The sequence below is a fragment of the Orycteropus afer genome, unplaced genomic scaffold (assembly GCF_000298275.1).
Source record: "Orycteropus afer afer isolate SDZICR_OR568_19922 unplaced genomic scaffold, OryAfe1.0 scaffold00079, whole genome shotgun sequence".
Lineage (NCBI taxonomy): Eukaryota > Metazoa > Chordata > Mammalia > Tubulidentata > Orycteropodidae > Orycteropus > Orycteropus afer.
The window spans coordinates 6,503,287-6,524,612 of record NW_006921666.1 but is presented as its reverse complement, the minus strand read 5'-3'; the positions used below and the strand labels follow the sequence as shown (position 1 = coordinate 6,524,612).

Genomic DNA, 21,326 nt, shown 5'->3' with positions numbered 1-21,326 from the left:
TAAGTGTATTTTTATGTTAATTGTGCAATAGATAAGGAGCTCTGGTGGCATAGTGGTTAAAGCACTTGACTGCTAACCAAAAGGTTGGCAGTTCCAACCCAGCAGCCTCTCCGTGGGAGAAAGATGAGGCAGTCTACTTCTGTAAAGATTTACAGCCTTGGAAACCCTATGGGGCAGTTCTGTTCTATAATTTCACTATGGGTTGGAATCTACTTGATGGCAGTGGGTTTGTGCAATAGATACTTTGTGTTTAAAAAGATTCAGAGGAAGAAACAACAGGATCATTGCTCTTAAGCACTGGAAGGTGCTTTTGCTGTAACTGCATCACTGTTGCTCTCCCATCACCAGGTTGTAGCTGCAAAGGCTGGGGTGCCTGTTACTTTGTGCAGAAAGTACACTCAGACAACGCCTCTCCGCAGTGCAGGCAGGAAGTGCTCAAGTCCTGGGGACGAAAGACCTGGATTTGAATCCCTGACCATCTGAGTGCTTTGATATCCTTAGTTTCCTGATCTGCAACAGTGGGGAGCATAATAGAGCTGCCCTCTGTGGTTAAATGCTTGGGGACTAACCCAAAGGTTCACAGTTCAAGTTTACCCAAAGGCACTGCAAAAGACAGGCCTAGCAGTCTGCCTCTGAGAGATCACAGTCACTGACAGCCCTGTGGGGTCCAGTTCTATTCTGACCCACATGGAATCACCATGGGTTGGAATTGGCTCCACAGCAACTGGTTTGGTTTTTATGGTTTGGTGGTTTACTGAAATGAAGGATTAAATGAGTTTGTTGATTTAATTAATCACTGTTCATTGAAGGCCCATTCTGGGCCACACTCAGAGCCAGTGGCTGAGTGATAGCAGTGAATTAGATAAATTAAGGTCCTGATATCCTGGGGTGATTGACAACTGGCAGGCAAATGCATACATGAGCAAGGTAAGCACAGTTAGTGCAAAGCATCTTGAAGATGAGGGCACAGCTGTTGCTACCATCACAGCTGTTACCATCACAGGATGATGATAAAGGAGTGGGTGGAGCTTTCTTCTGAGTGGTCAGCAAAGGCTTCTCTGAGACAAAAGGACAAGAAGTCCCAGCAGAGAGAACAGCAAGTGCGAAGCCCAGGGACAGGGAAGAACTTGGCATTTTGAGGAAAAGACAGGGGAGGTCCTGTTGTTGGGATTGATGGTTAGGGAAGAGAGGTGCAATGGAGGGTTAGAGAGGCAGGTGGGACCAGGTTTCCACAGCCCCATGGGCCACACGAAGAAGCCAGGAGTTCGTTCTAAGCATGATGGCAGCTGTTGGAGGGTTTAAACAGGGGAAGCATGAGCTGACTTAGGTTTTAACAAACTCACTCTCTGGCCAATATGTGGAGCCTAGAGGTGGTGCAATGGTTAAGTGCTGGGCTGCTAACCAAAATTCCAAAAGGTTGGTGCTTGGAATTCACCCAGTGGCTCCACAGGAAAAAGACCTAGCAGTCTGTGTCCATAAAGATCACAGCTAAGAAAACCCTATGGGACAATTCTACTTTATTACTTAGGATTGCTGTGGATTGTAACCAACTCATTGTCATCCAACAACAGCACAGTATATTGGGTGAGGCAGGGGTGAGGGGGATGGGCTGGGGTGAGCAGAATGAACAGGAAGGCTGTTGCAGTCGTCCAGGGCAGAGGTGGCAAGAGGATTTGGACCAGAGTGGAGGCAAGAGCAATGAAGAAATATGTATGGATGACTTAAGATACATCTTGCAGGTAGACTCAACAGGACCTGCCAAGTAGATTGCAGGAAAGGAAAGGAGGGGTTAAGGGTGACTCCCAGATTTGTTTTGCTTGAACAACCAAGTAGATGGCAGTGCTATTTACTGAAATGAGGACAAAGTGGAGGAGGAGTGTGTCAGGCAGAGAAGCTCAAGCAGCCCATCAGTGACCTCCAGAGCCACTTTACTGCATGCACATCACCTGGGAATCTTATTAAAACACAGATTCTGATTCAGTAGCTCTGGGGTGGGGCCCAAGATTCTGCATTTCTAACAAGCTCCCAGGTGAAGCTGATGTTGCTGGTCGGTGGCCCACACTTTGTTGTGAGATGCTGGGAGCACTCAGCACAGGGCCGAGTCCTGGCAGGTGTTCACTGAGTGCTATCTGTGGTGTGAGCATGATCCCTGTAGGAATTTCTTGACTGTTGCTGTCACTGCCTCCTGCCTGCCAGCCAGGGCTACTACTGTGGATGGGCTTGAGTGGGGCACATAGATAGACCTGTGCATGGAATATTCTTGTTTGCCCATCAGATCCATTTTCATCCCATCCTACTGTGTGTCGAGCTCTATGGACTGCATTACCCAGAATACCCAAAACTAGTCTGGTCTCTAGTTGGACTTGGCCAATGGGAGGCACCAGCAGGTGGAAAGAGAGTTTGGGGTATTCATTCCCCTGGATTCCACCCTGCTGGCCACCCGTTAGGCTGTATTCCTCTATTAGAGGCCACAACTCTTGTCTGGTGACCCTGTCCCTTAGCTATGGCTACAGTTCCTTCCAGGTTCCAACAATTACCCATGTGCCTGGCCCCTGCACAGTTGCTATCCCGGGTTCTCTAAACTCCACCCACACCTCTGTAAGTAGTTCCCTCATGAAACTCTTCACAGACTCCTTGGAGTGAATTATCTATTTCTTGCTGGCACCCCTAACCCAGGGGCTTTGATACCCACTGTAGTGACTCACTGTATTTACACACTGGCTTCCTTGATTCCCAGCTGCCACTCAGGGCTCAGGGGCCCTTCCACATCTGGCTCTGCCACTTTCTCAGCATTTCTTGAAGCATTGCCCCTGGACAGGCTTTCTTCCCTGAATCACTGGGGACCACCTTCTGGTCCTCTAGTACTACCTAAGGAGCTCTGGCAGCATAGTGCCTAAGGCACTTGACTGCTAACCAGAAGGCTGGTGGTTCAAATCCACCAGCCACTCCTTGGAAGGAAGGATGGGCAATCTACTTCCGTAGAGATACTGCCTTGGAAACCCAAGGAGGGGTCTCTATGAGTTGGGTCGAATCCATGGCACATGACAACAACAACACCACCACCTAGCATCACTTACCTTCTCATGGGTGGATCCTCAGTGTCCTGGGCTCCCTTCCTTGCAAGAGGCAGAAACCCTGCCCAAATCACTCCAGGCCGAAAGAGGAATATTCAGGACATACATCACAGCACATACATCACGGACCCCAAGGACAAGAAGCATAGTCAGGCCTCGCCAGGGATGGGGTCAGGAGGACCAAGATAGTTTCTTCCTCTGAGTATGCTTTCTGTCTGTCCACCTTGTCTTTCCCTCTGTCTACACCACTGATCGGGAGCTCTGGTAGCATAGTGCCTAAGGCACTTGACTGCTAACCAGAAGGCTGGCGGGTCAAACCCACCAACCACTCCTTGGAGGGAAGATGGGACAATCTACTTCCATAGTGATACTGCATCGGAAACCCAACGAGGGGTCGCTATGAATCAGGTCCAACTCGACGGCACATAACAACAACAACAACCCTGACCTTGGTCCATTGTTCTATGTTCTTCTCACTGTGGCTCTGCCTCTTTGTCTGTCTCTGTCTGCATCTTTGTCTCTCTGTGTTCTCTGTCCTGCTATCTATCTCTTTTCCTCACTCTCTCTCATCCTCCCTGCCTATGTCTTTCTTTCTCTGTCTGTAGCTCTCCGACTCAGGCTCTGGCACTAGAGTAAGGCATGTGAGGGGTTGTCCTGGGCACACTGAAAGGGATGCTCACTCTTACAGGCCTACTCTGTACTTGAACTAGCCTGTGAGTGAGTGCCTCCTTAAATGTGTACCTGGGTACTGCACTTGCCTCACCCTGGTCTTGGTCCTGGCCCTGCCTTTCTCATGCCTTCGTCTCTTCGTCTCTGTGATTCCTTTGCTGTGACTGAGCATCTCTTTCTCTTTGTCACATGGTCTCTGATCTCTGCATAGATCCATACAACAGCAGCCCAGTCTTTCTGCTCTTTGGGCACATGGCTGAAGTTGGCTGCCCAGCCCTGCCTGCCCAAGTGCAGCACTCTGAGTCCAATTTCAAATTGCCCGGGGGTGAATGTAGCCCAGCTGAGGTCAGCCATCCACACTTTGCCTAGTCAGCTAGGCCAAGGGCTGGGTCTCCCTGCCCTATGTGCAGGAGCTTGGGAACAAACCTCCCTAGGAGGGACTGGGGTGAGGAAGGAGTGATCAACGTGAGGGCCCTCTTGGTCATGAGTCATCTGTCCCTCAATGTAACGGGCAGCACTGGGGCTCCCTCACTGCCAGAGCGGACAGCTGTGCCCTCAGGCCTTCCTGGGAATTTGGAAAAACAGCCAGAACTCAGTTTAGGAACAAGGAAGGATGCTTCCCTCCCATCCCCTCAGCCCCTACCTCACAGTTCTTTAAGTGTGTGGACTGTTAAGCTGCCTCCTCCTCAAATAGCCTGGTTCTTCCAGCTGTGTCTGCAGGAAAAATTGTCATCTCCCATTTGGGTTCTGGTTTTAGACATCCGAACGTGTGTGCTGAAAACACTCTTTGCTGTCTCTCACCCACTCATGGCCAAATGCTTTAGAGAATTCAAGAAGCATCAAGAAGGGGGAGGCGGGGGCCTGGACTGTCGGGACAAAAGAAGAGCCTGGAGGGGCCTGGGGAGGGGCTCCTAAAGGTCCGAGTCGGTGGTGTAGGTCACACCGCGCGTGGGTGAAGGCACTGGAGTTAGCTCACGGAGGGTGGAGAAGGCCGAGGATCGCTGCTAAGCTCCTGTTTCACTTCTGGTAGGACCCCAACAACTACTTCTGCAGCTCCTCCAGGCAGATCCAGAAGACAAGCTCTTAAACAGCAGCAAGAGGATTTAGGAACTAGGAGCTCTGGTGACGTAGTGCGTAAGGCATTTGACTGCTAACCAGAAGGCTGGCAGTTCAAACCCACCAGCCACTCCTTGAAAGGAAGGTTGGGCAATCTACTTCCATAGTGGGGTCACTATGAGTCGGGTCCAACTCGATGGCACATAGCAGCAACAGCAGGCCCTCATTGCTGTGACGCTCTACGGTTCCAATGGGAAGGGTGTGGCCATGGGGTCTCTGGGATATTTTCTGGCTGATTGGGAGATGTCAGCCTTGGTGAGGTGTGGGGCAGGAAAGGCCTGGGAATGGGCTTGGAAACTGGTGGTGGCTGTGGACCTAGGACTTTTAGAATGAAGTATACCTCCAGATTGTTTTAGGGCCTGCTCAGGATTCATGCAGACCTGCCACAATGTCTGGGACCTGCACCTTCAGAATCTAGAATCTGTGCCTAATTTTCCTCTGCCAAGGTTAGACCCTTGGTGCTGATCGACCTTAGGTCACTAAGACTGGCACCACCCACTTTGGCACCCTGGCTGCTTGGTTGCATAGGTTGAATGCTAGTGCAACTAGGGGACAACAACCAGTGTGCTCCTGGGGAAGGCAGGACCCGATCCCCAAGCTTTGCTACAGACAAAGGTGGCCATCTGCAGCAGTGGAGATCCTTAGAAATGCTGGGGAAAAGGCCATGTGTATATAAGCACAAGCCATAAATAGATTTTAGATAAAGAATCCAAGGCTGTGGCATCTTTCTCTGGATGTCCTTCCTTCCTTCATCCCACTAACACTTGTTAAGTCCCTAAGTGTTCTATGTCAGGTGCTGGGCATTCTCAGGTTCCCCATCCTCGAGACTGGGAAGGAGGAGAGATAGCTTCAAACAGAATTGCAATGGTGTGTGATAGAGACTTTTAACAGAGAGGTCTTCAACAGGCTGTGGTAGTGTAGAAAAAGCAGCTCATTCTATCTGGGGAGTCAAAGGAGCCTCCCTGGAGGAGGTGACATTTACTCTTGAAGGTTGAGTAAGAGTTTGCTGAGTGGGAAAGGAAGGTCATTTCAACTTGGAGAAGGGGGAGAGGTTTGAAGGAGGTGATGGAAGGAGCGGACGATGAGGCCAGGGAGGGTGAGAGAAGCAGCTCAGCTGTGGGCTTCAGCCAGGCCCAGTTTGTCTCTTGAGCTTCCTTCCAGCTTTGAGCCTGTTTGCGTCCCGTGCTGCCGCAGCTTGCCTTTGTTCCCGATTTCATGGGATGAGGCCCTGTGCAGGGGTGGGGGTGGGAAACTATGTTCTGGAGGAAAGAGGTTGTGTCTCCTAGAGAAGGGAGTTCTCCCAGAAGCCCTGGGCTTGCTCACGGGGAGATGCTTGGGGCCCCAAGAGCCCAGCAGCGCCCAGGTTGCACACATTACCTTGGCAGTTTGTGGGCAAACCCCCTTAGCTGAGGGGAGATTGCACTGCCAGCCACTTCCTCCAGTTCCTTCCTTCTGCCTGTCGTCACGGTTACCTCGTCCTTGGGGGTGAGGTTGAAGTTTGGCGGAATCAGTGTTGTCCAGGTTTCTGTTTTCCCAAATGCAGGTCAGCCAGAAGAGCTGTCACTTCTGGTTCAGTTTCAAAGGAGGCTAAGAGGCTGGGTGGTGCCTGAGTGCGGGGGTGTTGACAAGGCACCTCTCCAGCCAGCCACGCAGTCGGGTAGGAGTGTGTCAGGGACGAGCTCAGGGGTGGAGGAGAAGGAGAAGGGGGCTGCCCTGCCAGGACCTGTGTCTATGGCCGTGGGTACTGGTCCTGTGCCCAGGCCCTCTGTCCAGAGCTCCTAGAGCATGCTGGGAGTGCATGGAGAGAAGCTGTTTGTTTTCCTGGCTTAAAGCCTGTTCAGCTGCAATCTTGTTCCAGGCCTTGGGCTGCGGAATCACCCCCCTGGTTCAAGAAGTGAGAGAGTTGGCAAGCCTCGGACAATCCAGTGACTTCTCTAGTGGCCTCTGGCTCTAGACTGTCCCCAACGCACCTGGCCCTGTGTGTCCTCTAGATTTTCCTGGGAGGTAATGGACAACAGGAGGCACCACATCAAAGAGATCCTGATGGCCTATGGGCATGTGGTCAGGAACAGGAATGTTGAAGCCGGAGGAAGCCTAGTTTGAATGAATCGTGCCGCTGCCATTTCCCAGTTGTATGTCTAGTTGTGTGGCCTTGGGCAAATTGAACCACTAAACCCCAGTCATACTATTTGTAAAATGGAACACTAATAGTACCTTCATCATAAAACTTTGATTGGGGAGGTTAAATGACATGTGTGTACAGCATTTAGCAAAATAAGCAATACATGGCAGGTACGTTTGTTATCAATGAAACAATAACTGCAACTATGATTCAAAGTCATAGTATGTGCCTTGAACATCATGCTCTTTTAAGGACTGTCTCTATGCGATCAAACTGACAGCAGTAACTCCAAAGATTAGATAGGAAACTTAGGGGGCAGTGAGTTCATGTTAATGAGGGAGGAACAATTTGGAAGAGGAGGGTGAAAATGGTTGCACAACTTGGAGAATGCAATCGATGTCACTGGAATTGCACACGTACAATTGTTGAATTGGCGCCTGTTCTGCTGTGTGTATTCTCAACAACAGTGACAACTTTTTTTTTTTAAACTCAGTGTTGGTGCACAGTGAGTTTCCTCCTCCCGTTTACTATGCCTGATTTCACACATGGCAAATTTCCTAATGTGTCCTGGGAGAAAACTGCCTGGAGACTCCGGAGGCCCCTTGGCTTGTGTCCCAGGCAGGGCACTTTAGGCATCCCCTGGGCCCATCCATCTCTCTCACAGGCGGTATCCTGGAGGAAGAACATGCAGAGGCTGGGAGAAGGATTCAAGCCCAGGGAGGAGGCTAGGGACACTGTTCAGCAACAAAAAGATCCGAGTGTTTGGAAAGACCAATAAGGAGGGGTCTTGGGGGTGGAGGAGCAGTGGAATTGAAAAACCCCAGCGGAGGGCAAGAGGGGAGGGTGAAGGTAGGTCAGGAAGAGGAAAGAGGATGAGATCTAAAAGTGAAATCTATGCTCAGGCCTGAGACCTTTTTAAAGGAAACCAAAACCAAATCCACTGACGTCGAATTGATTCCGACTCATAGTGACCCCCATTGGGTTTCCAAGGTGGTAAATCTTTACGGAAGTAGATTGCCCCATCTTCCTTCCATGGAATGGCTGGTGGGTTTGAACTGCCAACCTTCTGGTTAGCAGTCAAATGCCTTAGGCACTACGCCACCAGAGCTCCTTTTTAAAGGAAGGCCTGGTAATTGCTGACCTGGACAATTGTATCTAGAGGGCTTGGGCTGGGCAGTATGGGAGAACAGGCCGCCACTGCCCCTGGGGTGCCATCCTCTATGTGGGTCAGCTCCTGAACTCTGGCAGGACCTGGGCAGCCCTGCCCTCCTGGAACACTGACCCTGTCAGAATGCCCCTGGTCTGAGTGGATCCTTGGACTGAGTTGAGAAATGTTTCCATCTTACTGATTGGGAGGCAGTGGGCTGGTAGGCTGTGGGCATGCTCAGTGGCCAAATGTAGGATAAGAAGGGAAGTTTGTCCACCCATCTGTCAGTCTGTCTGTGTGTCAGGAGGGAAGCTCTACTCTAGAGCTGGCTGAGTGTCTAATCGGTGGCTCGTTGCCCTCACAGCTAGATGAGGAAGAGGAACGAAGGAAAAGGCGCCGAGAGAAGAACAAAGTCGCAGCGGCCCGATGCCGGAACAAGAAGAAGGAGCGCACGGAGTTTCTGCAGCGGGTGAGCGTGGCAGCTGGCTCGGGTGGGGATGCCTGCCCTGTTCTTTGGCGTGGGCCTGTGCACTTGTGGACCAGGAGACGTCATCAAATGGCTGCAGATGCAACGTGTGTCTGCTGGCCTCTGCCCAAGTAGCCTCCACCCCTCTGCTCTTCCCTGCCTCCTAGCTAATGGCCTCCCCAAACTGAGCCAATGGCAGGCTGCAGCAGCTCCCACCCAGATCCCCTTAGAAGCCCAGAGAAGGTAGGAGGAGGCAAGTTCACCTCCACTGAGGTTAGCTGGCCCGGGAACGGTGCTACCCTTTTGGCACCCTGGTGGACCGGTGGCCGGGTCCGGTGGATCGGTGGCTGGGTCTGGTGCTGATGAAGTTAGGTGGCGATGGCATGCACGGGGTGGTGGACAGAGCACTTCCTGGGCCAGTTGCTTTTGTGCAGAGCAAAGCTCCTTTCCTTTGGGGAAGGGGACTCTTCCAGTCCTGCATCCTATCTGCTGGCCCCCCAGCCCCACTGACGATGACCCCTGAGTTCTCTGCTGCCTCCTCTGGGGCTCAGAAGTCAGCTCTGCCTGCCAAGGTCAGCTACATGTTGCTCTTCTTCCTGACCTACAGACCAGCTCCCTGCTCTCCCACTAGGAATGCGCCAAGTGGGATATTTGCTCTTTCTCTACTCTAAGTCCCGTCTCTGAGGCCTTCTCCTGCATCCCAGAAACGATACTTGGCAGTGAAGGGACATGACCAGAGAGCTAATTAGTCATTAGTCCAGGCCTGTCATCTCCAGTTCCCTCCTCCCAATAATTTACTACTAAATAACTGTAGTCTCAACTCTCAGTGCCTCAAGTTGATTGAAACTCATAGTGACCCCATTGGGTTTCCAAGGCTGTAATTCTTTCTGGAAGCAGACTGTCTCATCTTCTGTGGAGCAGCTGGTGGGTTCAAACCACCGACCTTTTGGTTAGCAGCCAAATGCCTTAACCACTACACCACCAGGCTCCTTTTTAAATAATAATAGTAACAATATATAATAATAACATACTGGGTCAGGCACTGTTCTGTAGTATATGTATTAGCAATAGTTGCTAACACTGGTAAAGTTGAACACTATCAAGTGCTAAATGTGTACCATCTTGTTTGATTCTCACAAAAACCATGGGAGGTAGGTATGTTTGTTATTTTCTTCTACAGATGGGGAAACTGAGGTGCCGTAAGGTTAAGTAACTTGTCCAGGTCTCTTAGCAGCTGAGTAGTAGAACTGAGATCAAGTTTGGGGTTAACTTCAAAGCCTTTGTTCTTACTAGTCGACTATACTGACTCTCATTCATTCTTCATTTGTTCCTTCATTGATTTAACAAGTATTGTTAAGCTTGAACTAAAAGACCAGCACTGTGCTAGGTGTGCCAGGGACACACAGGAAAGAGCAGAAGAGGTCCCTCCTGTGGGAGCTGGAGAGACAAGGCTGAGGTTGGCTCTGATGTCCTCTGACATTGTGAGTCTATGGATCCCTTCTCATGTTTACAACAGAGAGCAATCCTGAGGTCACAAGGGTAGACAGTGCAGGCCATGTATGTACCTCAGTGCTGTGAGCAGCTAGGGCAAGGGAGGGCTGACTATAGGCAGGAGTGAAACTCCTAGAGCTGGGAGCCCCCAGGCAGAGATGGCTGGATAACAATGGACTGGAAGGTTTCCAGAAGCCTCTAAGAGACTGGTCTCACAGGGACCTCTCAATATGGAGTATCCTATACTTCATTTCCCATCACTCAGAGCTGGGCAAAGCAGAGCAGGGGATAGAGAAGTTTCACGTAAGATCTCTCCCTTCCAGGGACCTGCCAGCCAGTAGGCAGGGAAGATATGCCGAAGTGAACAGTCTAACACATGAACACAATCAACAGTGCCAAACAAACACGGCTAGCTACTGCTGACATTCCAGCATTCCAGCAACACTTACTGAGCACCTACTCTGTGCTGAGCGTTTCACGCCTCGTTTAATCCTTACAAAATTCCAGTGAGGTAAATGTTGATTATTTCCATTTTAGAGATTGAGCCAAAGCTCAGAGAGGCCAAGTTACTTCTCCAAGGCCACATTGCTAGCCAGTGGTAGAGCTAGGGTTCATTCATTCATTTGCCAAACCCAAACTGAACCCACTATCATTTAATCGATTTTGACTTATAATGACCCTTTAAGACAGAGTAGAACTGCCCCATAGGGTTTCCAAGGCTGTAAATCTTTATGGAAACTGACTGCCTCATCTTTTCTCCCATGGAGCAGCTGGTGGGTTTGAACCGGCAACCTTTTGGTTAGCAGCTAAATGCTTTCCAGTGTTTATTGAGTGCCACAGTAGACAAGTAGACAGTTGTGAAGCAAATAGTAGTAACGAGCTGAGTGTTATGCTGTGAGCTTCCTAGTCTAGGCTGAGGAAGTGTTGCTTAAAGACCGAGACAAAAAGGAAGAGAGGAGCTAATAAGGTGAAGGGCAGGGATGGAGGGAGCCTGCAGGAATAGCTCAAGGAAAGGCCAGAGGCAAGAGAAGGGTTGGGTTTGGGAAACTGAAAGGAAAGTCACTGTGGCCAGAGTGTAGCGTGTCAGTGGTGGAATGAAGGTAAGCAGGACTCGTGGAGGTCAGCCTTCGGTGCTGCATTGCCTGCAACAGTCTCAGTTTATACCCGTTGTCCTAATTACTAATAACACTTCCCTCCACTCTCCCAAGTGTCCCCATAAGGATGATAAATTATATGGTCATGGGGAGCCAGGGAGGGAATTTAGGAGGAGACACACGTTAAAGGATCCTTCTGGTTGCAGTGTGGGGCGCAGATGGGAGTGGGAGAGTGGGGCAGGGGGAACAGTTTCATGGCAACTGTGTTGTCCCAGTGGGAGAAGGCAGCTGTGAGTACAAAGAGTAGTGTGTGGCCATAAAGTCTCGGAGGGAGATTTGGGCAGCTCTGTCTGGGCCTTAGCTCAGTCCTCCCTCCACACACACGCACCTCCTCTTCTCCTCTGGTCTTGGAAGCAGTGGCTGGTGTGAGCTTTAGGGAACTGATGCAGATGGCCGTGTTGACAGTCAATGCCTGCAGACTTGGTGGTGGGGGGTGTTTCTTTAATAGGTAAAATATTTACAAGGTTCAGAGGTGTGTGTGTGTGTGTGTGTATAAAATTGTTGTTCGGTGCAACAAGTTAACTCTGACTCATAGTGACCCTACGTACAACAGAAGGAAATTACTGCCCGGTCCTGTGCCAGCCTCACGGTCTTTGCTACACCTGAGCCCATCGTTGCGGCCACTGTGTCAATTCATCTCATTGAGGGTCTTCCCCTTTTTCACTGACCCTCCACTTTACCAAACATGATATCCTTCTCCAGGGACTGGTCCCTTCTGACAGCATGACCAAAGTATGTAAGATAAAGTCTGGCCGTTCTCGCTCCTAAGGAACAATCCTGCTGTACCTGTTCCAGGAGAGATTTGTTTGCTCTGGCAGTTCATGGTATTTTCAATATTCTTCACCAAAATCACAATTCAAATTCATGGATCCTTCAGTCTCCCTTATTCATTGTCCAGCTTTCACATGCATATGAGGCTACTGAAAATACCATGGCTTGAGTCAGGTGCACCTTAGTCTTCGAAGTGACATCTTTGCTCTTTAACACTTTGAAGAGGTCTTTTGCAGCAGATTTGCCCAGTGCAGTATGATGTCTGATTTCTTGGCTGCTGCTTCCATGGTTGTTGGTTGTGAATCCAAGTAAAACGAAATCCCTGACACTTCAATCTTTTTCCCATTTATTGTAATGCTGCTTATTGATCCAGGTGTGAGGGTTTTTGTTTTCTTTATAGTCTTCAAGTCGTCTTCAGTTTCAGCAAGCAAGGTTGTTTCATCTGCACATCACAGGTTGTTAATGAGTCTTCATATGTGTAACAACCCAATTCACTGCCATCCAGTGGGATCCGACTCACAGCGACCCCTCCTTGGTTTCCGAGGCAGTATCACTATGGAAGTAGATTGCCCAATCTCCTTTCCGAGGAGTGGCTGGTGGATTTGAACTGCCAGACTTCTGCTTAGCAGTCAAATGCCTTAGGCACTATGCCTCCAGAGCCCCTTTATATATTATATTTTACATTTTATACACTTTAATATATTATATTACACTTTCCTCCACTTTCCCAAGTGTCCCCGTAAGGATGATAAATTATATGGTCATGGGGAGCCAGGGAGGGATTTTAGGAGGAGACACACCTTAAAGGATCCCTCTGATTGCAGTGTGGGGTGCAAATGGGAGTGGGAGAGTGGGGCACAGGGAGCAGTTTCATGGCATCTGTGTTGTCCCAGTGAGAGAAGGCAGCCATGAGTACGAAGAGCAGTGTGTGGCAGTGGTTAAAGCATTCAGTTGCTAACCAAGAGGTCAGTGGTTTAAACCCAGCAGTGGCTCCACAGGAGAAAGATGAGACAATCTGTTTCCATAAAGATTTACAGCCTTGGAAACCCTATTGGGTAGTTCTACTGTGGGAGCTCTGGTGGTGTAGTGCCTAAGGCATTTGACTGCTAACCAGAAAGCTGGCAGTTCAAACCCACCAGCCACTCCTCAGAAGGGAGGTTGAGCTATCTACTTTTGTAGAGATACTGCTTCAGAAACCCAAGGAGGGGTCACTATGAGTCAAATATGACTCAATGGCAGTGAGTTTAGTTCTACTGTGTCCTATAGGGTCATGATGAGTTGGAATCAGCTTGAGGCCGTGGGTTTTTTTTGGGGGGGGTGGATATATATATATATATATATAGTTGGTTCGCTCTGCAGAAGGAAGATGGGGTGATCTACTTCCGTAAAGATTTACCGCCTTGGAAACCCAATGGGGGTCTCTGTGAGTTGTAATTGACTTGATGGCAGTGAGTTTGTTTTTTGTTTTGTCATATATATATACCAGTTGCTGTGAAGTCCATCGTAATTCATGCTGACTCATGCGTGTCAGAGTTGAACTGTGCTGCACTGGGTTTTCAGTGGCTGTCATCTTATGGAGTTAGGTCACCAGGCCTTTCTTCTGAGGTGCCTCTGGGCAGATTCAAACCTCTAACTTTTTGGTTGGCAGCCAAGCACGTTAACTGTTAGTACCAGCAGGGACTTCTTTAAGTGCACTAGGGTAACTTTCTTTGTAAAGTCAGAAAATCTTAATACATACAGTCCCCTGGGCCAATCTTATTTTTGGGGAGGAAACTAAGGCCTAAAGAGGGGAGGTGATTTGGCCAAGGTCACATAGCCAGGATGCCCAGCTCCTCAGCCTGTGTTTTTGTCTACTCTCTTTGCTGCCCACAGGGTGGGAGGCATAACCTCCATATGCACTAATCTCTTCCAAGATGACAAATGGATTTATTTTCTCTAGGGCAATAAATAGCTACCAGAAGGCAAACGACAAACAGAAATGTAAGCAGCATTATTCACTTCATAATTAAAGTATGAAGATCCTTACCCACGTTTCCTTAGTTAATTAGGAAACAGATCAGGTAATTGGTGTTATAAAGCCACAAACTTCTACAATCATGGTTAAAAAAAGATTCTTCTGAACTCAATTTATACAAATAAATACATAGCACCAACCAAGAATTCTTTGAGTACAGAAGGATTCTGCCAGTCAGATAGTCCAAGTTCAGACTATCATTCCATGATGGACCCTACCCTAACAGTAGGCGCTCTGGTGGCACAGTGATTAAAGCACTTAGCTGTTAACCCAATGGTCACAGTTCAAACATGCTAGCCATCTCTGTGGGAGAAAGATGAGGCAGTATAAATCTTCTGTAAAGATTTACAGCCTTGGAAACCTCGTGGGGCAGTTCTGCTCTGCCCTTTATGGTCGCTAGGAGTCAGAATTGACCCACCGGCAACAGGTTTAACCCTGTTAGGGTTAAACTGTTAAACTGTTAAGACTGTTAGTTTAAAATCAACAGAATGTAATGTTGTTCTGATCATAAATACAAGTTGCCCCACACCTACTGTAAAAACTGTTGAGCCAATTCCAGCTCACGCCCACTCCGTATATTTCAGAGTAGAAGTATGCTCATACCGTTTTCAGTGGCTGTGATCTTTTGGAAGTAGGTCACCAGGCTTTTCTTCCAAGGGGCCTCTGAGTAGATTCGAACCACCAGATGCCCACACATATGGCTTCGGATGCAGTAGCTTCAAGGAGGTGGATCTGTATGCAGTACTCTTGAGTACTATGGGTGAGAGACTTCTTCTATGTTGTTTTAACTTTAAACTCCCTGTACCTAAATCCAAACCCCTTCTTTGCCCTTCCCACTACTCTCCAGAATAGCATCCCTATGGTGGTATGTTTGTCAACTTGGCTGGGCCTGGTTGAGTGGCTGGGCAGCTGGTGGTAGTTATTCCCCATGAGACTGGCAATAAACTCCATGGTGGAATCTACCACAAGCAGCTGAGTAGCTGCCTTAGGGAATGTGGTCTGCTTCCTCTATATAAGCAGCAGCTTTGGGAATGGTCTCTAGCCTATGGCATGCTTGGATCCTGCATGTAGCCATGTTGTTGCTCAGCAGCCTGCTATGCTCTGCTGACCTTGGGACTTACAATGGACTTAAGTTAATGGCCTGCCGTGTGGTTTGGTAACATCGGGACTGTGCCTTTTTACTTGTCAACCTTGGGGCTTCTCAGCCTCAGCAGTCAGCAGCTGTCTGAATGAAGAAATCCCTCTAGCTCCAGTGGACTGGGAGCAGGAGGCAGAGCTGGACCCCAGGGTTGAGGGGCTTTCACCCAGCCGCTAGAGCCTGGCACTTTGAACTTGGACTTAAAGCCTCCAAATTGTAAGAATGAACTCCTGCTTGTTAAGGCCATTCCATTTGTAGTATATTCTTGTCAGAGTGGCACTAGGTAACCAGAACAACCCCCTACCCCTTTCAGACTCTGTTCCTCGGACCCTTCCCCCAGGCTCATAGTCAGCTGTCTTGCCTGTCTCCTTTGTTCTCCAGATCTAGGCAGTCACCAAGACTTGCCAGGTTTTCTTTTCAAAGGTCAGTCCCATATGTTACCATTTTCATTCCAGCTGCCCCCAGTTTTGGTACCTGCTCTAATGGCCACTCTCAACTCCCTCCTCAGGTGACCCACTTCCACTTTATTTCACCCAGGCATTCCTAAGCCCACCCTTTTCATCCAGAACGACCCCATCTGAAAACTGGGGAGGGTTATTGTATCAACTTCATAAGGTTAATGCAAAGATCAAATAAGTCAATACGTGTGAAGTGCATTCAGCACGCCTGGTACCCACTCTTGCTCTGTGAAGTCACTTGTTCCCTTCTTCTCTTGCCTCTCCTTTTCCTTATTATTAGCCCTTCCTGCTTTTCCTCAGGAGCTCTGGTGGCATAGTGCCTAAGGCACTTGACTGCTAACCAGCAGGCATCTCAGAAGGCTGGCAGTTCAAACCCACCAGCTACTCCTCAGAAGGAAGGTTGGGCAATCTACTTCTGTAGTGATACAGTCTGGGAAACCCCAGGAGGGGTCGCTATGAGTTGGATCCAACTGGATGGCAGTGTGTGTGTGCTTCTCCTCCTTCTTCATACTGTTCTCTTGCTTATCGGTTGAAGGGAAAATTCCTTAAGACTCCCTAGCCCTTGGCTTTTCCCACATGACTTCATCTAATCCCTGTGATAATCTCCTTTTTATGGATGAGATAACTGAGCTTCTGAGTGGTTAAGAAACTTGCCCTAGGCTATGAGCTTTCCCAGAGCTACCAAACCAAAAACTGCACTGGCTTAGAGTCCATGGACTCATAGCGACCCCTTCATGGGTTTCTGAGGCGGTATTGCTATGGAAGTAGATTGCCAATCTCCCTTCCGAGGAGTGGCTCATGGGTTTGAACCGCCAGCCTTCTGGTTAGCAGTCAAGTGCCTCAGACACTACACCACCAGAGCTCCCCTCAGAGCTACAGTTGGGCTCTAAATCCACCTTACCAGCTTCAGAACCTACCACGTCCGAAAGTGGACAATGGTCAAACTGGACTTTTCCCCCCAATCTCATAAACACATTTTAAGCTTTCCCATGCCCATGTTCTTGATCATTTGGGGGCTCCTTGACCTTCTCTACCCAGTCAGAGTCAACCTGTCTTCAAACCCAAGATCAGACTCTGTCACTTAGCCCTCTCAGAAGGTCTTCTAAACCCTGGGTAGCTGACAGCCCTTTTGTAAACACTATCTTGCCATATGGATTCCATCTTCTCCTTGGACTAGAAGTCCATGATAGCTGCATTGGGGTGAGTGTCTGGTCTCTCCCTCCACCCTGAGCTCTGTTGGTACACAGCAGACTTCAGCAAATTCTCATGAATAAATGAATGGATGGAGCTGAGAGTCCTAAAAGCAGAGGCTCAGGAGAATTCCAAGATGGAGCTAAAACCTTTGGCTGGGGGGACCTAGATGGCCAGAGGGTTTGTGAAAAGTTCCCAAGGTCACCCAACCAGTCAGACCAGTGAGCAGGCATCTCAGATTAGCGCCTAACTGCTCTCTGATTGTGTCATGTGGGGTCTTTCCTGCCCTTGAAGGTGGATTCTGAGAACAGTAGACCAGGCCAGCTTCCCTATCGTGCCTCAGCCATTGAGCTAAAAACCTTTATAGGCAGTTTTTAATACTTTCTCCCTGAGCATTTTTTTTTTCTTTTTGGAGGCCCAAAGCTGTTCCCTCTCAGCGTCAGGTCACAGAATCTGTGTATCTCAGCAGTTCTGAATTCCTCAGGCGCCTCACACTCCCACCTCAGAGATGAACACAAAGAACAATTCAGTCAGACTGGTTGGTGTGAGGAAGATGGTGCCACCGGGACATGTGTGGGCTCTACCCAGGGCCCTGAAGACCCACACTGCCCTGGGGGACCCAGAGGGGAGGCTCCTCATCCCGTGCCCCACCAGGTGGACGGCAAGTTCATAGTCCCAACCCAGTCCCAAGACGTCCAGTTGTCAGACACATTTCCAACCACGGCTTGCTCTGCCTGAAACAGGGATTTTCAACAGTGGTGCTGTGGACATTTTGGACCAGGTGACTCTTTATTGTGGGGGGTGACCTTCACATGTAGGATTTTTAGCAACACCTCTGACCTCTACCACGAGATGCTAGTAATACTCTGCCCCTAGTTGTGACAAACAAAAATGTCTCAGATATGGCCAGATGTCCCCCGGGGGGCAAAATCACCCCTAGTTGAGAACCACTGGCCTTAAACTTGGCTGGCCTTTGAATAAAATCCATCTCTCAAACTGCTTATAAGTTCTTAGATGCAGCCCAGGAAAAATTATTCAAATGCTTTGCTAGTTTACCCTTTGACCCCTGGGGTTGAATTGATACACCCACCACCTCTCCACACTATGACTGTAAACATCCCCCATTCATGTCTTCACCATTCCTTCTTTCCCCTGCAGCACTCACTGGAAATCTCACTTGAGGTCTGTTTGAAACCTCATTGGATCTAGAAGGATTGGCTGTTGATTGCCTTCCAGTGGGAAAAACATCAAGATTACAGGGAATAAGGAAGAGCTGTTTAAATAATTCTAGACTAATAGCTAGGAAAGGAGCCCTGGTGGCGCAGTGATGAAGTGGTCTGCTGTTAATGAAAAGGTTGGCAGTTCAAACCCTCCAGCCACTCTGTGGGAGAAAAGACCTGCCAATCTGCTTCCCAAAAGGTTTCAGCCTAGAAACCCTGGGGGCGGTTCTACTCTGTCCTATAGTGTTGCTATGAGTTGGAATCGACTCAAAGGCACAGGACAACAATAGCTAGGAAGCACAGGTTTGAGGAGGAATCGTGTGACCATACTACGCTTGATCAAAGTATCCCTGTGTGCATCTTCACGCATCAGAGCGTGTTACCGTGATGCAGCCCTCTGTGGGCCGCCACACACCTGCTCTCCATCCACATGGCCTCCGTTCTCCCAACTTTTGTTCCTTGTGCCAAGGCCCTGTATCAAGAGAGTGTCTGGTGTATTTAAGGAGCATCAAGGAGGCCACTATGGCTGGAGTGGACTGAGAGAGCAGAAAGAGGTGGGAGATAATCAGGCTGGCCCCAGTGCAACCCAGGCTCGTGTCACCGGTGACGAGAAGTGTCCCAGGGACAGGCAGATCATAGACCTATTGAGCCCCGCCTGCAGTGAGTCAGTTGATACAGTCTCTATAGCAGGTTCTATGCTCCCTCCATGTAGAAGCTGGCAGACGGAAAACAAGCAATGCCAACCCAGAGCGGCCTGCCCCAGCCACCCCGGTCCCTGGAGCCCGTCCCTGGTAAAGCCTAAAGCCGTGTCTATGTGTTTACACACAGGAATCCGAGCGACTAGAGCTGATGAACGCGGAGCTGAAGACCCAGATTGAGGAGCTGAAGCAGGAGCGGCAGCAACTTATCCTGATGCTGAACCGGCACCGGCCCACCTGCATCGTACGGACCGACAGCGTCAAGACCCCCGAGTCAGAAGGCAACCCACTGCTGGAGCAGCTGGAGAAGAAGTGAGCATGGCCGGGAGGAGGACGGGGAGGAGCAGGAGAAGCAATAAAGAGGGAAGAGGAGGAGGGCCCCAGAGGCCCTCCTTTGATGCAGGACAAACTTTGCAGCAAGGATCAGCATGACCAGCATTGGCGGGCTTTTTTGTGAAACTCAGATCAGCCAACAAGGGGAAGGGCGGGTTGAGGACACCCAAGGGGACCAAGCACTGAGACCAAAGTCAACCCGCCGGAGGGGCTGTCCTGCCTGGGACCCAGCTCAAACGAGGCAGGATGGACGTGCCACCTGGGCCAGAGGGACGCCCCACCAGACACTTCAGCCTCTCTACCAGGGCACCCTGAGCACCCTGAGGGACCTCTGAGCAGCCAGGAAAAGCCATGAGTTGGAACCAAAATGTGGCTGGGGATGAAACTCAGAATGAAACTGTAATATGCCTGCCCCCAGCCCTGACCCCTGTCCCTGACGCAAAGCTGGGGTGAGGTGGGGCCCTGCTGCACCTGCCCATCTCTGCCCCGCCAGGCGGCCGCAGTCCTGGGCATACCGACCCTGCTGGAGTTTGCTGTGGGCACGAGGCGCGGGCGCCCTTCCAAAGCACATACTCACTCGAATGTTTACAGACTGGCTGTCCTGGCAGTGCTTTCAACTGCACATGGTTTTTATACTTTTTTTTTTTTTTTAAATATTTTTTACAAAAAAAAAAGATTTTATACAAGCACTATATATATGGATTTCTATAATCACTCGATGTGATACAGTATAAATATGCTATGGTTGGTTTGTTACGAACACATATCCACCAGTTACGGCTGTTGTGTGTAATCCTAAGTACTGTAGTCTCTGAGGGTGGGGTGGTGGGGGCAGGGGCGGGGTGCATTTCCATCCTTGTAAACCCTTCATAGTACTCGGTCCTGTATCGCTCAGTAAACATTACTCTTACTTACACTGCTCGCTGCCTCTTGTGATACTGCCTGGGGGATGGGAGTCCAAAGCATACTCGCGGGCCTCCCAGTCTGCAGTGTTGGAAGATAATTGGAGCACCTGCTGTAGGCCCTTAGTTTTCATCACAGCCCTCCCAGGTGAGTATTAATCTGCCCATGTTACAGATGAGGAAGCCAAGGCTCAGAGAAGTTAAAGAAACCTGCAGTTACCATTTTGAGAGTACTTCATTCATTCATTCCACAAATGTTTACTGAGTACTTACCATCCGTGTAAGTTCCTTGGGTAGCACAGTTTGCACTTGACTACTGATCGAAAGGTTGGCTCTTTGAACCCCTCCCAGCAACACCACAGAAGAAAATCCTGGGGGTCTGCTTTCTTAAAGATTACAGCCAAGAAAACCCCGTGGAGCAGATCTGTAACATAAGGTGGTCACAAGTCGGGATCAACTCAACGGGAGCAGGTTTGGTTTCGCACATGTGTGCGGGTGTTGTGTGTTCACGGGGCCCTGCCCTCGTGGACCTTACAGTCATGAGCTATGTGCTGTGCTTCTCCACACACTGCCTCATTTCCTTCTCACAAGAATTGCCAGGGAGCGGCAGTTGTCCCCATTTCACAGGTGTGAAATTAGAGGCCCAGGGAGATTAAATGTGCAACCATTATTCTTTGAGGAATTATTATGTGACAAGTGTACATGGTCTAATTTACTGCAGCACAAAATAGGCAGTGTTACCCTCATTTTACAAATGACTTAACTGGTCTTGGAGAGGTTAAGTAACTTGTGCAAGGCCACCAGCTAACAAGGGACAGAGGTCCTGACTGCCCCCCACTTGTCAGCAGCTGACTGATTGTCCTTGTGATTGACTGTCTCACCCGATCAAACAGGAAGTCTGAGGCCTCAGTTACAGACTGAGTTCCTAGGAGGGCTGCGTGGTGCTCTAATGTATCTATTCCACAGCCATGGGATGAACCAGGCATCTGGCCAACGTGTGCCTGGCCTGACAGAGGGGTCAGTGACTCATCCCCCTTCACGCCACATCCAGAACCCCCCCTTCACCCCCACCATGAGGCAAGAACAGCTGAGTGCCAGACCAAATCACTGCATTTTCTTGGCATTTGACAGTCCCCAAGGCCCTTTCACGCATGTTATCTCATTGGACATGGCAGCTGTATGAGGTAGGTGAGAAGGTGTTTTTAGCTCCATTTTATAGTTATATAAACTGAGGCTTACAAAGGTTAAAGTTCACTCAGCTAAAAGAAGAAGAATTGGGGTGGAACCAAACTCCTTCCCATCCTTCATTCTTTCTCCTCCGTGCCCGGGGCTACATAACTGGTAGTTGATAACAAGGCTTTG

General features: G+C 49.5%; 1 protein-coding gene across 1 annotated transcript in view; it reads left to right on the top strand.

Moving 5' to 3' along the window:
- JDP2 (Jun dimerization protein 2) overlaps window positions 1-19,045 on the top strand; it is a 42,811-nt gene extending 23,766 nt beyond the window's left edge. The window contains exons 2-3 of the mRNA XM_007941354.2: window positions 8,493-8,597; window positions 18,860-19,045. Coding sequence (XP_007939545.1) covers window positions 8,493-8,597; window positions 18,860-19,045 — 291 coding nt within the window. The remainder of the gene's footprint in view (window positions 1-8,492; window positions 8,598-18,859) is intronic.
- The last annotated feature ends 2,281 nt before the right edge of the window (window positions 19,046-21,326 follow it).